Genomic DNA, 17,756 nt, shown 5'->3' with positions numbered 1-17,756 from the left:
GCCCGATGGAGCAGCCTCCATTGAGGTCTACCACCTTTTAGTATCTGTGTTTCTTTACCCCACTATACAGAGTTTTCTCAATAACTCCCAACAGGGGTGCCAACTTGAATAAAATAATCAATCACAAGGCACACACATGCCATTTGAAGGGCAATGTCCAGCAACTTGGGGAGGAGGGCTATCACCTTCAAGTATTTTATTGAGGGGATGAAGGGACCTCAGCCCCTAGGAGTTGACTCCTATGTCCCCCAACCCCTGTCAGTTCTGCCTTCTGCATTTCAGAGCTCTCTAGGACAAACCCCAATGTCTTGTAGACATCACTTTAGCTACTCTCTGACGCACATTGGGTACAAGATGCAGTATCTTTTCATCCGGCTCTATGGCCCTTTAAGAATACAGAATCTCTGCAAATGTTGACACTCATTATCATGCAATGTTTCAATTCCATTCCTATTACAGTCCTCTTGAGGCTTCCAGCCAAAATAAGGCCAGCTATAATATTAGCAACAGGCATGTTTTCTCTTTCAACTGACGAAGACTTCAGCTGAACTCTTTTAATTTTAATGAAATATTTTGTGTGCTTTTCTCTAAAAGGAAATGAGGTCCTAAAAAGTGAGTTAAAAAACAATAAGACACTGACAGCAAACTCCTCTCCTGGGGATATAAACTCCAAAGTGTGCAATTCTGTTCCTATTAAGTCAATAGGAATTTCTCCACTGATTTCAACAAAATAAAATAAAAAAATCACCATGAAACATCATTATTTGCTTTCCTGTTTGTAAGAGATATTTACAAAGATTCTGCAATATAAGTTACTTTCATTTTTATAAGTCGAATAATATGGAGATATATAAATGTGATAAATAAAAAAGTAAATGGAAAAAAAAACTTCCCACAGAGAATGAGATCAGATATATTGCTATTTTTGCCAGTAAACTGAAAGACTATAGTCATGATTATTGAATGAATTTCTTACATTTTTCATATCGGATTCATAAATACCACTATGCAATTGAAATCAACTTCCCAAGATTGTGAAATCAGCATTTGTGAAAGAAAAGTCTTCACCATTTATGGAGGATAAATGTCAGAACACACAGTATATATATATATATATATATAGAGAGAGAGATATTAGAAAATGGCTTACTTAAAAAAGCAAAGCAAAGCTGGATGCTGCAGAAATGGACTGTGACCACAGCTGCATTTTGCATTTTGTGAACTGCTTGTGCTAGGCTGAGGCTGAACTCCTCTACTTATGTGAAAATAAGCAGAGTTAAAATCAGTCAGACTTTCCAAATAACAATAGCTGGGACTGGGCTACAAAAGGGGAGTTCCTTCTGTAGGAGTTCATAAATAAATGTGCTATATACAAAGAGATAGGTGGGCACAAGTCAACAAGGAAAACCTGGATGACACACTTAAACTGTAGAAACATTTCGGCCAAAATCAATGAAATTAAAGAAGGAGAGGGAGAGGGAGAATGTTTCATATAGCCAGTTGGAAGGAAATACCTTTAAAAACAGGGGATTGGTCATTGGAGTGACAATAGCAAGGGTCCACAACTCTATGGGTTTACTAACCACATCTGGATGAAGGGACATGGGACAGTATTAGGGTTACCTTCCCTCCTACTTCCTCTTAAATCACAGTTTTCCTGCTTCTTCCATCCTATAGGAAGAGTCTGACAAGCCAAGTTCCATTAGATAAATAGTCATTTATCCCAAACCAGAATGCTCCTGTCAGCATCTCCCGTCCCCCCCGTTCTCTGTTTAGTAGTAGCAGCACATGGTGCTTCTAACTTACTGTCACAATATGTAGGCCCCAGGGAACAGCACGTATATTCAGAAGGTGTGTGCGCCAAGTAATTGTTAATACTTAATCTGAAGTATCTAACACAAGTCGTCACTTCCTGCTCGCTGCTAAACATTGTACTTGACCCTGGGCCACCACTTCATATTTTTTTCAGTGACTGCTAAGCACCCACAATGTTACTCAAACAGCAAGGGCTTTCAAGTAGGACTGCCATTTTTGTATGTTTTTCATTAGTGGGTAGTTGAACTTGGCTAATTCTGTGGTGCTTGACATCTCCTTCGGAGAACCACCACAGCACTGTAGTGCAGGTCATTTCCCTGGAAACAGCGAATAGCAAAAAAAAATATTGCTAATTAGAAGGCATTCCTTCCCAGCAGTCATTAATTCATGTAATTATTGAGTTGGAAGGGACCCCGAGAGTCATCTAGTCCAACCGCCACAATGCTTTCGCCTCAATCTTCGTGGCCACAGCAGATGGAAATGAAAACAAACAGACAAACTGCATTTTGTACAAGGTGGTGCAGCTTGAATTGGTATGCACAAGGCACTTCTGAAGAACCAGCACACAGCAAATTAGCCGGCTATCTCCTGGAGTTCCATTTAGCTTTTTAATTACAGATGGGGAATAGTATTTTCCCCTACAATGATACCAAAGCCATTTCCATTAAGAAAATGGGCATGAAGGGAAAAGCAACAATAACACCACACTGTTTCTCTTGTTCTTGTGGCCAACTTATAATGGAGAAGTCAAAAAGTCACCGAATTAAAAAACAAAACGAAACCACATCCCCTTCTTTCTGCTTTATCTACCATGATAAGAAAACCAATATTTCAGTAGAACAGTTCACAACTGCAATCAGCACAAAGCCAGGAATTCCATCATATTTACCTCAAGGGAAAACCTTTTCTCACTGTGTCACTTAATCGTCTGGACAATCTTCCATTTCAAAGGAGCAATTTCTTAACTTCTTTCTTTCTAAGCATGCCTTTTAATGGAAATTTCCAGATATGATGTTAATTACATTATGGGTGGAATGTAGAAAAAAGCCAGATCTACAATACAACTGCTCCATTGGACAGAGACTAATAACTAAAAGGTTTGCACCAACTTGGGTCTCCAGCTGCTTTTGGACTACAGCTCCCATCATCCCTAGCTAGCAGGACCAGTGGTCAGGGTTGGTGGGAATCGTAGTCCAAAAAATAGAGACCCAAGTTTGGGAAACAGTAGTTACAGCAGGAGTACGACAAGGCTGTATATTGTCTCCCTGCTTATTTAACTTATATGCAGAATTCATCATGTGAAAGGCTGGGCTGGATGAATCCCAAGCCAGAATTAAGATTGCCAGAAGAAATATCAACAACCTCAGATATGCAGATGACACAACATTGATGGCAGAAAGAGAGGAGGAATTAAAGAACCTTTTAATGAGGGTGAAAGAGGAGAGCGCAAAATATGGTCTGAAGCTCAACATAAAAAAAAGGAATATCATGGCCACTGGTCCCATCACCTCCTGGCAAATAGAAGGGGAAGAAATGGAGGCAGTGAGAGATTTTACTTTCTTGGGCTCCATGATCACTGCAGATGGTGACAGCAGCCACGAAATTAAAAGACGCCTGCTTCTTGGGAGAAAAGCAATGACAAACCTAGACAGCATCTTAAAAAGCAGAGACATCACCATGCCGACAAAGGTCCATATAGTTAAAGCTATGGTTTTCCCAGTAGTGATGTATGGAAGTGAGAGCTGGACCATAAAGAAGGCTGATCGCCGAAGAATTGATGCTTTTGAATTATGGTGCTGGAGGAGACTCTTGAGAGCCCCATGGACTGCAAGAAGATCAAACCACTCCATTCTGAAGGAAATCAGCCCTGAGTGCTCACTGGAAGGACAGATCCTGAAGCTGAGGCTCCAATACTTTGGCCACCTCCTGAGAAGAGAAGACTCCCTGGAGAAGACCCTGATGTTGGGAAAGATGGAGGGCACAAGGAGAAGGGGACGACAGAGGACGAGATGGTGGGACAGTGTTCTCAAAGCTACCAGCATGAGTCTGACCAAACTGCGGGAGGCAATGGAAGACAGGAGAGCCTGGCGTGCTCTGGTCCAGGGGGTCACAAAGAGTCGGACACGACTAAATGACTAAACAACAACAACCTAAAACTGCTAGTCAGCAGCAGCAGCATGCACAGGGGCCAGTTCCTGCAACAAACCTAGGTGTCTGCTCTGTCCCCATATCCACTCAGGCAAACCTATTGCAGTTACTAACAATGTGAGTTGCAACATCAAGGGCTCATTCACTTGTTCACCTTTTAATGTGTTTTATGCTAGCAACCGCTAGCAACAACCTTCTGTGTTGTACATAGGACCAATAGGGCAGACCCTATACAAAAGAATGAATGCACACAAATCTGATACCATAAATGGCAACACACAGAAATAAGAAAACTTTCTAACCTACCAGGCCACTCTATCACTGGCATTAAGACAGTCATTCTTGAACTGCATGACTTCAAAGATAAACTCCCGCATGAAATTGCAGCTTATCAGGAAGTTCAGTTCTATTCATTTGGGCCTCAATAAAGACAATGGGTGACAACCAACTCAGTCAGAGTAGACCCACTGAAATCAATTCATTTCATTGTTTTCAATAGGTCTAATCTGGTTATGACTAACACTGGATATCAGCCGTTTTCCCTGTCCTACTTGGTGTTTTAATTTACTCAGCAATGCTAAGATGATTGTGTTATCATCAAATACTGCCCTTGAGAAAAATAAAAAAAATTGTCCAGTAACACCACCAACACCTACCTGAATCTGCCACTGAGAAGTCACTGTGCTTATTCTGCATACATTTTAATTGAATTCTCACAGGCTGTACAATTTCCATTCATTGCCATGTAACCTCAAACACAAACATGTATCAATATATCTATTCCCTTTACATGGCTGCCAAGGAGTATAGCATCAGATGCATTATTATTATTAGGATTTTTTTTATATATAAAGAAGATTGTATAAATCAAATTCCCCCAATACTATCAAGGTATACTTATATTTCCACCTGATAGAATGGCTTAAATACCCTCAGACTTATGGATTTCCATGGGACACAGAATGAACAACAGAATAATATCATGTGTAAAGTTGCATAAAATGGATAACAAAACATATTGAAAGGAACTTATTTTATATAGAGAAAGAGAGGGACAATTTAAGCCACAGCACAAGATAGCACTGAATAGACACTTCTGAGCTATTTGCATAGTACTACTGAATTTGCAAGGAGGTTCACAATACGCTCTTTTACACACATTTTACACACCGCTGTAAACTAAGTGTAGTGCCATGACTGCTTTCATTGCTGGTATGGCAACAGAAGCATATTGATAAAAATATTAATGGTACGCAGCTTTGCATGTGCAACTTTCTGCATGGTGATGGTGTTGAGTAAAGAGTGCATCTGCTAAGTTCAGAAACAAGTTTCTAGATTTTACTTACAGATGATTAATAAAAATAAGGCATGAAACAGCCATGTTTTGTATCCTCCACACACATTCCAGCATGTATTGCTCTGTGTACAGGGAGTTCCAGCTTTATCATCCTAGTGCCATCCTTTGCCTAGTGGACATCTTCTTGATTGGGTCCATTGTTTTTACATTGCCTCTCCCAAATTACCATTCAGTGTGATGTCCTCTTTTGCGTCAAAATGGAGTGCATCAGGACCTAGGACAGGACTCAGCAAACCCAACACAAGGATTCTAGCTAGCGCAACAGGCCTTTCCCCCTTCCCTGCCCCCCCCCGCATGGCCCCCACAGCTCCCCTAAATCTGCTCTGGAGAGTCAGGAAAACTCCCAAAACAGTACACAGGGGAGGGAAGGGGAGAGCATTCTGTCAGGCAAGCAGAAAGTAAACTATATACCGTAGGCATTTTAATTAGTTCACATTCTCGAAAAGGTGGTTGACATCTGCATTTTCCTAGAAAAATGAGGGCACAATATTGCTTTGTTGCAATTAATATCCAACATGAAAAAGCTTACTTGCTTAAGTTTCTTTAGATCTTCATCAAGTTCCAAGTTGTCCAAAATAACAGCAACAAACAAACTCAGCAGAATCTACAAAAGGATTTCAAAAAACAGAGCCCAATATTAGAAGCAGATAATGAAAGCCTCCCTCTACCAAACAGAAAAAATAACTTTGTCAGTGACAACACGTAAAAGGGGCTTCCTTTTCTCTTGGCTCCTGGGTGTGTCAAACACAGAAGTAAGATTTATTTTATGTACATTACATTTTGCAGTATTTGGTTTCACACTTTACCTCTAAGGTCCGTTTTGGGTTATGTTTTGTAAGGAAAGGCAACCAGTAAGTGCAAATATAAAGGGACACGGGTGGCGCTGTGGGTTAAACCACAGAGCCTAGGGCTTGCCGATCAGAAGGTCGGCGGTTCGAATCCTCGCGACAGGGTGAGCTCCCGTTGCTCGGTCCCTGCTCCTGCCAACCTAGCAGTTCAAAAGCACGTCAAAGTGCAAGTAGGTAAATAGGTACCGCTCCGGCGGGAAGGTAACTGGCGTTTCCGTGCGCTGCTCTGGTTTGCCAGAAGCAGCTTAGTCATGCTGGCCACATGACCCGGAAGCTGTACGCCGGCTCCGTTGGCCAATAAAGCGAGATGAGCGCCGCAACCCCAGTCACGACTGGACCTAGTGGTCAGGGGTTCCTTTACCTTTACCTAAGTGCAAATATAATGATGAAGATAATGATAATGGCCGATTCCTTACAAGGGCAAAGTACCTGTTTGGAGAGAGATTTGCATGGAGTTCAATATATAGGACATGGATGGTTTGCATGGACTTGCCAGTCCCCAAATGGCTCTGCTGTGATGCCTGCATGGGCTGAGGAGAAACGAGCTCTATGGAGATACCCCCAAGGTGGAGATGGATTGTACTAATTAATTGGCTTATTAACCAGCACCATTTTCTGGAGTTGGCTCTTTACAAGGGACTGGAACCACTAAGTCACCATGCATCCAATTCACAATGTCTGCTCTAAAGGATATCATGGGCAACTAAAAAAAAAAGTATGCTAAAAGATGTGCATTTATGAAAAATTTGCTCTTCCTTGCCATCAAATGGTGCTCAAATTTAATAACAATAACAATTATCATCATCATCATCATCATCATCATCATCATCATCATTATTATACCTTACCCATCTGACTGGGTTTAATAATAATAGAAATGCTATTAAATACAATAAAATAGCAATTATGGAACATTTTGGACTGCATTTTTTTTTTTTTTACAAAAATGTAAATATTTAGCTCAACTCTGTTTCAGACTATGGCCCTAGCTAGAATGATACTGAAAAGCTGTGCCTGATATTATCAAGGAATTGTGCAGTAGCCATGAAATACATTGCAGTTTAATCTGTGGTTATTTCCAGTCTCTATAGCTGAGAATGATAGACACACAATGGAGATTTTTTTTACCAAATGTCAAAAACAAATCTAGAACATTATCACAAAAGAACAGTTAAACCTCAGCTTATTATTTGTTTAACTTCTTCCATTCCCTTCTGGATTTTAATAATAGACTTCACTCTGAACACAGTTTTTGTTTTTCAAACCTAAACTCCATTCCAGCTTCTGCTGTGAAAGCTATTCATTTCTCTCCAGCTCTCTACAGATCCAGCTCCAAGTGCATACAATTAGCACTTTTGAGCTTTAACCCGCCTTCTCATTCTCATTTACTGCAACATTTTCCTGCTCTTTTATCCACTTGTCATTGTGTCACCATATATTCTTAGGGCTTCACTCCCCTTCTTCCCCTCTTTTTTAAGCAGTGGAAATAAACTGAACCCCCCGTAGTAGTGTGGTGGGGTTGGTTCTGTTCCTCAAATAGTGGTGGTGCGACCACTATACAAATCTAATAGAGAAGTGGCAAATCTCACTGCAATTGCATTGTCTTGCAGTGTGTGTGTGGGGGGGGGGGTTTAGGAGGGGGGGCAGGTGGACTGTACTATGAAAACTCAATATGCATTCCAGATGTAGGGTCTGCACTATCTGAACCAGGGAGGGAAAGGAACCATCACTCAACCATGCAGCAGTGGTGAGTTTCATAAAAGGTCCATCTCCTTCATTGTGGAGTGAATTGCAGAAGACAACCAACTTCTTTAAACCACTCTAGAGTTCTGTTGGAGTGGAACCAACCAGTTATTCTTAGGAAGTTGGGGTAGGGGATACGGTATAGGATTTATTTAGGGGACTTTGAGATCCCTGAAAAACTGCTCTGCTGGGCAGTCCCACATGGAGCGCATTGCAATAAGGCTTGAGGTCACCAGTGACCATAATCTGTGAATCATGACAGCTAGAGGGAAAGTACAGTGATGATCAGTGTAGGTTTCTGCTTCACTGTAGTCCCTGATTTCATTGTGAACTGCGACAGGTACCCTGTCTTCTCCTGCAGAGCAATGGGTCTGTTAACAAGAAGGTTGGTGGTTCGAGTCCACCCAGTGACGGTTGTGGGCAGCATTCCTGCACTGCAGGGGCTTGGACTAGATGACACTTGGGATCCCTTCCCAACTCCACAATTCTATGATTCCATGATTGTAGGTAGCATCTGCAATATTATATTATGAAAAGGAGTATGGTCGTGGTTTACAAATAACTTCCTGTGCTAGTGCAAAGACTGGCTGCCATAAGCTGCAGGGCTGAACTTCAGATTCCATCAAATAATTAAACAGGGGAAATCTAGACACAGAGGGGCAAGCTTCCATCTGCGAAACCATGCTGGACACTCATTTGCCATTCAGTGTTCCTAGTTTACTGTGCTACCTGTGAGTGCTTCCATACCAAAACCAATATGCCACAGGGAAGCAATGCAGGGAAAAAGTAGATGCTATACTGGCTATTGCTTACTCCCATCCCATGCTAGTTGAGTTAAAGGGGATGCAGGAGTAGAGAGAGAAGCACTTGCGGGAGACAATACTGAGCTGGATCGACCAGTAGTCTGACTCAATACAAGGCAGCTTCCTCAGACAGTTGTAAAATCTGATTTCTCCTGTGCCTCGTTTCATCCACATATGAACACGAGCAACATTTCAGAAAAGTAAATACACGAAACAGCAAGGCATACAACATACCAGGGTAGCAAAAAGATGATAGAGTATGAAGTAGATAGCGACAACAGGTGCCCACATATGCCCGACAGCATTAAGAGTTTGATCCATGACATCTACCCATCCTTCCTGTGTAAGGATCTGGAACATGGACATAAAAGCCTAAAAGAGAACATAAGCAAACACACAGTTCAATTGGGCGCGCTTTATCGAAACAAGCGAATAATATCCAGAACCCAATATCCGTGTCAGCAATTGCATGCAGCAATCATAACCTTGCTAGCTAAAATGTGGGTGGAGTTTGGTTTCCTGCTTGTAAAAATGCGATGGGTCACTATAAGACTGTTTTCAGTACCTCGGAGTTCGGCTTGCTAAGATTCCCAGCTTCCTTAGTCTACTCCTATATGCTGCTATGATATCGTAGGCATGCATTTTCACCCAGAGCACATGATAATCCTGTATGCATGCTGGTTTTTCCTCATCATCAGAAGCAAACATGTGGTTGAAAGGAAAGGTGGGCTGAATCTCTCCATAAAACCCAAGGAGCAACACTGCACATGAGTAGCTGAGCTGTAAGTTCTTTTTAAATGCCACCTTTAAGCACCTATCCCCTTTCTGTCTATGCCACTGCATTAGGTCTTCACTAGGACTCAAGGTCTGTATAGTTAAAGCTATGGTTTTCCCAGTAGTGATTTATGGAAGTGAGAGCTGGACCATAAAGAAGGCTGATCGCCGAAGAATTGATGCTTTTGAATTCTGGTGCTGGAGGAGACTCTTGAGAGTCCCATGGACTGCAAGAAGATCAAACGTATCCATTCTCAAGGAAATCAGCCCTGAGTGCTCACTGGAAGGACAGATCCTGAAGCTGAGGCTCCAATATTTCGCCACCTCATGAGAAGAGAAGTCTCCCTGGAAAAGACCCTGATGTTGGGAAAGATGGAGGGCACAAGGAGAAGGGGACGACAGAGGATGAGATGGTTGGATAGTGTTCTTGAAGCTACCAGCATGAGTTTGACCAAACTGCGGGAGGCAGTGGAAGACAGGAGTGCCTGGCGTGCTCTGGTCCATGGGGTCACAAAGAGTTGGACACGACTAAAGGACTAAACAACAACAACGACAACAACAACAGAACTCAGGCCTTTAGCCCAGCAGACCCTGCACTCTAGAACTCCCTACAAGTAGAGGTTCTGCAGGAGCTGTATCTATTGCTTTTTTATCAGTTTATCATTATGCTTCTACTTTTACTGATCTTGTTGTATTCTGTATTATGTATGCTGCCTTGATATATCTTATGAAGGAAGAATTTATATGAATTTTTCAATAAATGCTAAAAAATAAATATGTCCAATATGTTGAAGTTTCATCACTTGTAGATTTCCTCAGATATGTCTCCTTCAGCTTTCTTATACCCATTCATTTGCATAGAGGCTACATTCAAATAAGCTCTTAACTATCAGTGGCCCTGATCCAGCTCTCATCATGAGGTATGAACATGCAACTAGTTGTGTGGGAATATGAATGGGGGATGTACTTTCAGATACACATTGGAATATATTTCTCATTCTATGCAAAATAGCACTGGTCGGCTGCGTCCTCCCCCTGATACACATATGAAGAGTATCATATCTATTTCCAATTTACACCCACAATTTCCAATCCAGAGTGATATTCAGACATAAGCCTGCTTAACTGGGTCAGGGTGACAGTGTACATATCTTGTTCATGGTTTATTTGATCTTTTCGGCATCTCTATATCATTTATATCTAAATAGCTTAGAAAGTACAGCAAGTTTTGCTTAAAATGAAACTTTCCTCTCTTCTTTCTTAATGCCAAATGAATGGCATTCATTTTCTACAGCATCACATTTTAGAAAGGACAAATGTGATGTTAAAACAAAAAAAACTAGACAACCGTCTCCATTTTAGAGAAAACCAAACCTTCCATTTAAAACATGCTTCATTCTAATGTTACCACACGTAAATCTTTCCTATTATTAAAGTTCTCTGTATCGGAAAACACCAGTTTAAAGAAAATGCTAAGGCAGTATACAGTGATTTTAAGTTCAGCAAGTAGCAATCTTTCTTTCAGAGCAAGATATTTTTAGTTGAAAGGTACACTTTTCACCATTTATGTTAAAATGAATCTGAAATGCAGCTACCTAGCTGACAGAACCAACAGCTGTGAAAATGAGACCTGGAGATTTATGCAAATAGAGGGATTTTGAATTAATTCATGTTGTGTGGCTGTGTGGTGGAGGCTTCAAGTTCCTTTTGACCCCCCCCCCCTTTCTGAAGATTAGTTAGAGATTCTGATACTGGTAATCAACTATAAATTGTTTCCAAAATACAATATAAACTGACCAATGTTAAAATGCATTAGAGACCACCATTTTTGGTCCATTCATCAATCAGTGTTAACATCATCCAGTATTAAGGTCTGAAATGGTAGCATTGTAAAGAGTTCTCCCATTCCACAACATTCAGTACAATCTGTCTCATGCAATACAATCTTGCCTGATGTCGTCACAGCCATCCCTCCATTTAGGCATGTTCAAGTATGGGGACACAGTTGAAGAGGCTCAGCAAAGCCTCACTGTGCTTCTGACTCATGAGGAAACCCTCCCCAGAGCCCAAAGAAGACATTTTCTGGGCTCTGGGGAGGGTCTCCCCAAGAGCCGGAGGGGCAGTGGGGCTTGCCCCATAAGTGCAGGTCTTCCCTCAAAAAGCATTGTGCTCAACTGTTGAAACCCTAGTTTCTCATCTGTACCAGCCAAGCCCTATGAAATAAATACAATTTCTCATGAGAGAAGGCAGCCAATTTTAATTGCAAAAATTCAAGGTAATAAAATGTTCCATGTTTTCTTTAGTTTGGACATGACTTTGCAAGTGAAAAATCCAAGAAATGGAAGGAAACACACTTGAAGAAGTCCATTTTAGAGGCTCACACTGACCTGAAAACAAATCTATCAGACCACATAAGAAGACAAAAATGGCCCAGAGAATGCTGTGTTCGGTAACCATAGTGACCATAAGCTTCTACTTATTTACTGTTTGTCAGGTAACCATGTGAAAGCATGCAATTTAGAGGCATTAGGAAATGAAGGTTGTCTGCCTTTTCTTCCCCTTTCTTTCAAAAAACCCACAATGTTCTTATAGCCCCCCCCCTTTTTTTTTTTTTAGTTCTAGGCTTTTGATTCAGCGACATTAATGGACATAGTAATCAATAGTTCCCATTTGGCTCAGCACACTTGCTTTTCAGCATCTAGGGAAATGGCAGAAAGAAAGGTACCATAGCAGCAAGCAACTGCCATTTTTTACTTTTGCTCTTGCTTAGTGGCAAGCAATAGAGGACAGCAAGAGGGTATGCCAACAATCAGCTTGTGGACATTGGGACACTTCACGTATTCACTTTGTATGACATCTTGGTGCTGCACAGTATCATTCTATCATCACATCACACAATATGTGCAGTAGCTTCTATTAGCTGAGACAACTCTTAAGGAAGTTTCCGGCTTCGATTATATTGGCATGTCTGATTTCAAAATTCCCCTTTCTGTGTTTGAAAAAGAAACCTTCACTTGAACTTATTTTAGTCAGAGTATCCAGAATTATAAAATAACATATTTTGCCTCTCTCTTTCCATTCCACATTTTCTAGATTGGGAGCTAATGGGTTGTTTATCAGTGACATTTATTTGGTTGAAAGGGCCTGACTAGAATATTTCCTGACATCACCTGCACCTCATTCTCTGTTCATCCCAGTACATTTTAACACTTTGGCTGGAAAATCCCATGTTGCCACATTCAGTGGTTTTAAAAGAACCCAAACTAAATAGCAGCTGATTTTGCCATCTTATTTAACCACATGATCAGGCCAGCCCTTCTCACGGTAACTGTTATGCATTGTTCACTTTAGCTATAGACTGGAGCATTAGGTTATGACAGCTTGTGAAAACATGGCCTGGATGTTTTGCAAAGAGTCTAGTCTACATGTTCTGACATTTTCAACCCCCAGAGCCTACTTGGAAGGACTGAAAAATATTGACGCCTAAGAGGCACAAAATGGCTGTGCAGGGCCAAAGATGGCGGCAGAGTTTGTTCTAAACAGGTGGCAGTTACTAAGATTGCTTTCTATGGATGTTGTATTTCTTATTCTGATCCAAGGACACATTTCTCACCCTGAGTTACAGCTCTCCTTGTTTATTCTTCTGTGTTTACACAAAAAATGAAGGAAAGCACTCTGGATCTTGCTACTGCTGTCCCTGTCTCTGAAGCTAAGTGCCTGGATGATCAGTGCCTGATGGGATATCACTGGGGAACTACTCTGAAAAATGTGGAGAAAGGGGCAGAAAAAAAGTGGAAGAGATGTTACAAATGAATGAGCACATAAATATGTAAGGTTTTTTCCCCAACACCGGCATTGCACTAGTTGAACTGGTGTCAGCTCACACTATGAGACTTCCCCTTCCTTTTATCCTGCTTGATGCCACCCTTTGAAATCTGCTCTTGAGCTTTGGAGAGCCCTCTGAAGCAAATCTGGGGTGTGTGCAAGGGGCTGTTGAGGGATAATGGAAGGAGAAGTTCTATTAAGGGAGTAAAGCCTGCTTGTGCAGCACTGGACACAACCCAACGACTCACAGAGCAGTACTTGTAAAGCTATTTTTAGAGTTGTTTTGGGGTCCAGAAGGCAGCACAGGATTTAAAAACTAAATGAAGTAAATAATCAAAAGGCATTACACAGCTTTCCACAGTACATTCCACAAAGCAATAGAAATGTGCAAAAATTTTCCCCAACCAACACACAGGAACAACATGATCTTTACCCACACCTTCCAAACAGCTGGTGTTAACAAAGCTAGAATTAAAAGAAAAAGGCATTTGTAAGAAAGACGACAGAATCATAGCTGATTGCTTGATTGGTTGGTTGTTGTTTTACACTTACCCTTGGAAATGTTGTAAATCTGTCTAGTTCTTCCACAAAACAGAACATCTGCAAACTGATTGCTGACATTACAATTAATAAGCTGGCAGTAAATACAACTAAACTCCCAAGTTTTTTCCCGGGTCCAAAAATCTTATACACAAAGTCTTCCAGAGCAGGAGAAATCTTTATAAGTCGAACCACCCTGAGCACCTGCAAGAGGAAAGGAAATGCATTATTGATCTGACTGTAGGGTGTCAAATGGGTATAACACAGAAGGTTCTATTTCAAGTAGGCTCCTAGCATTAAGTACCATGTGTTGAATGGGAAAGTAACGAATGTCCTGGTCCATTGATTTCCTTCAGGTTTTCTATTGCTTCTTACAGCATATTGTTACAGCACGTCAATTTAAAAAGGGTTAGTGAGGCTCAAAAAGAACGAAGTATTGAAATACAGGACCACAGATCAACTAACCATTGCTTTGATCTTGAAAAACCATATGTCAGTTCTTAAGTTCTATATATCAGTGTACTGCAGGCATAGGCAAACTTGGCTCTCCAGATGTTTTGGGACTACAACTCCCATCATCCCCAGCTAACAGGACCAGTGGTCAGGGATGATGCGAGTTGTAGTCCCAAAACATCTGAAGGGCTGAGTTTGCCTATGCCAAGGGGAGTGTGTACAAGGTTTCATGTGGTTTTAGGCTCATATAATATTATCCTAAATGTCCCATCTTCACCCCAAAACACAATACTCTGGTTAATCATGGCTAGTGCAGTTACTTAAAAATATAAATATAAAGCTTTTTTTAAAACACACACACACAAAAATACACAAAAAAGATGTATTTGAAAAACACTGCACCTTAAAACAAATAGAAGCATTGACATGGTCAAAATGATCAATATTAGTCATTCCTTAAAATTTAAACTAAAACAAAACGGACAGTAAGCAACTTGTACAAAAGAGAATGATTATGTTACTGCACTGCGAGCCCATCATTTTTCTTTTCTTTTTCTTTTTTTGCAAATGTATCTTCAGTTTAAATGCAAGTATTTATTTACAAAAATCAGCCTCGCCTCCTCTGAGAAGCGGACGGTGCCTCAGGGTTTAAACATTTTGGCAATGTTTCAGAAATAACTATTTCCAAGACATAGAACTATTGTGTCAAAGTTCTAGGTGTCCTTGTGTGTTTAATTATATAACGTCCCCTGCCCACCAGCAGTTGTTTGGCTTGTGACGGAAGTTTCCATCGGAGCAGCTCACTGAGACAGTAGCACAAAGGGTCAACGCCAAGGTCCTGATCCAGTTCAACGCTCCTGAACCAATACAACTATTTAGAGTAAAGTGGGGGGGGGGAGGAGAGAGGTACAGCGATCTTGGGGTCCCTTCCTTGGGGTCTCTTCCAACTCTATAATTCTATGAACTTTCAGGAACACATGCTTAGTTTTCCCTTTAGCACGCCTTCTTCCTTCTTTCATGCTTCCTCTCTCGGTCCAGGATATAAAATCCCAATTTTTACACCTACTGGTTACATCTTGCATGTTTACAAAGTGTTCCGGAAAACTAAAGAATCCTCTTGTTGCTGTTTTTGGGGGCCAGCAGAACAGAAGGAACATCACTGGAACATCGCCCTGCAGTTATGCAGAGTTGAGATTCTAGGACGAATACATAGGAAAGTGCCTTGTTCGGCAAACAAATTAACAAGATGTTTAAGGATGATATGAAGAAAAATGGATTTGGAAATACCAAATCAAAATTTGAAATTGAAATATTGAATAGCAAATATAAAACATTGTCAAAAATGTATTAAATATCGCTGGAATGGCATCTGAAAGATGAAGAGGTAAAGTCAGTAATGATTCATTGGGCTAAAGATTTTGGTTATAATATAAAGTTAGAAGATTGGGAAAAATTATGAAAAGAAGGAATAAAATTTACAGCGTGTAATGCCTTAAGAGACAATGTGATGAAAATGATGTATAGATGGTATATTACACTGGTGAAGTTATCCAAACTCTATAGGGTAGATATTAAATGCTGGAAATGTAAGGAAAAAGAAGGTACCTTTTATCGTATGTGGTGGGAATGTAAGAAAGTGAAATGCTTCTGGGATATGATATATAATGAAATTAAGAAAATGTTGAAATATACATATATTAAAAAACCAGAAGCTTTTCTACTGGGAATTGTAGGTACAGACATTTACAGAAAAGATACTAAGCTTTTCCTATATGCAACAACCGCAGCAAGAATTTTATTAGCACAGAAGTGGAAACAAGAGGAATTAGCGACAAAGGAAGAATGACAATTGAAGTTAATGGAGTATGCGGAACTGGCCAAAATGACGGGAAGAATCCAAGAACAGCGGGACCAGAAGTTCATCAAGGACTGGACTAAATTTGTAAATTATTTGAAAGACAATTGTAGTCAATCAAACATGTTGGTAGGATTGCAATAAACTTTGTAAAGAAAGGTATAAAAATAACTGCCGAGAAGAATAAGAAAATATGATGCTTTGATGTTTTGAAAGCAATGGTAAAGTAGTGAAAATGCAGAAATTTGAAATGAAAGATAGAAAATCATAAGGAAGGTTTGAAGGAAGTCGTGGCCAAATAGTATAATATAGGAGGAGAGATTGTAATGGAAAACATTATTGTAAAATTAATAAAAATGATACGGCAAAAAAAGGGAGGTGCCTTGTTCGGAGCAAGACCATTGGTTGGTTTTGTCAACAGTGACTGCCAGCAGCTCTCCAGCATTTCATACAAGACATTTCCAGCCCTACCTTGAGATACCCAAGATTGAAGCAGGAGCTTCTGCATGAAAAGCAGTTGCTCTACCTATGGCCCTTCCTGGAACATATAAAATAATCACACAGCAATAATTGCTTACAAATATTAAATGGAATAGGTGGAACATGGAGTGAAACTGCTCTCCTTAGGTGTTAAAAAAGTTTTGTTTTCGTTTTAGATTTTGAGCAGTTTTCCACTTAACTGTTCTGGTACAGGTGCCCCTGCCCCCTCTTAAATTGCCTTAATTGACATTTAAGTAGTACATTAATCTTTCCAGGAACTATTCTGCTAGTCCATTTGTTTTCATTAAGAGAGAAAAGGGCAGGGCAATCTTCAAAGTTCTTTACTTCTACCAGTCCCTACATTTACTCATGTGCATATGGCTCTGAACATCCGATGGAGGCATTTTGAGTCCTGTGCAGTTCAGTGAAGCTTGCATCATGAAGGTAGTGTGAGGATCGACTTACAATTTTTTCTTTTCTTTTTTAGTTGCTGTATTGGCTGTCGTGGCTTTAAATCTTGAACATTTATACCTTGTTGGGGAAAAATGCACAGCAACACTATTCATGATGCTAAAGATCATCAATGGAATGAATAATCGTTTCATTGCAGGATATGACTTTGTGATATTCACTGCAATTTTTAACTTCGTACTGTTGTTTTGCCCTACCAATTCTCCAATGAACTCAGGACAGCACCTATTTTCCCCGTTCTCAAATACATCAGCCTATAAGGTCTCCGTTTTCCATAAATGCTTAAGAGGTATTTGTTCTGGACAGGATAGTCCATAGTAACTGACTTACAAAAGAATCTAATTGGAAATGAATGAGTGGTTGGGTGGAATGTCCTTTTAGCGCAATCTGGATCTTACTGTTATCCATCCAGAGCAATACTACCATATTTTTTGCTCCATAAGACACACCTGACCATAAGACACACATAGTTTTTAGAGGAGGAAAACAAGAAAAAATATTCTGAATGAAACAGTGGATATATGATTTTTTGGGTGCAGGACATGCTATGTGATCTGATAGTGAATTTGGGGCGACCCAATGCAAAAATCCTGAGGATCCATGTGGATCTGTGCTTTATAACCACATTTTTGCACCATTGCAGC

At 40.4% G+C, this 17,756-nt stretch overlaps 1 protein-coding gene across 9 annotated transcripts in view; it reads right to left on the bottom strand.

Moving 5' to 3' along the window:
• Positions 1-17,756, bottom strand: part of NALCN (sodium leak channel, non-selective) — a 193,650-nt gene that overhangs the window by 60,940 nt on the left and 114,954 nt on the right. For all 9 annotated transcript variants that reach the window (XM_079972387.1, XM_079972389.1, XM_079972388.1 and 6 more), the window contains 3 exons: positions 13,866-14,057; positions 8,949-9,086; positions 5,850-5,924 (listed from right to left, as the gene is read on the bottom strand). In XM_079972387.1, the coding sequence (XP_079828513.1) occupies positions 5,850-5,924; positions 8,949-9,086; positions 13,866-14,057 (405 nt within the window). The remainder of the gene's footprint in view (positions 1-5,849; positions 5,925-8,948; positions 9,087-13,865; positions 14,058-17,756) is intronic.

The sequence above is a fragment of the Podarcis cretensis genome, assembly GCF_951804945.1.
Source record: "Podarcis cretensis genome assembly, chromosome: 4".
Taxonomy (NCBI): domain Eukaryota; kingdom Metazoa; phylum Chordata; class Lepidosauria; order Squamata; family Lacertidae; genus Podarcis; species Podarcis cretensis.
The sequence above is the reverse complement of the archived record's forward strand: the minus strand, read 5'-3'. Positions and strand labels throughout refer to the sequence as shown.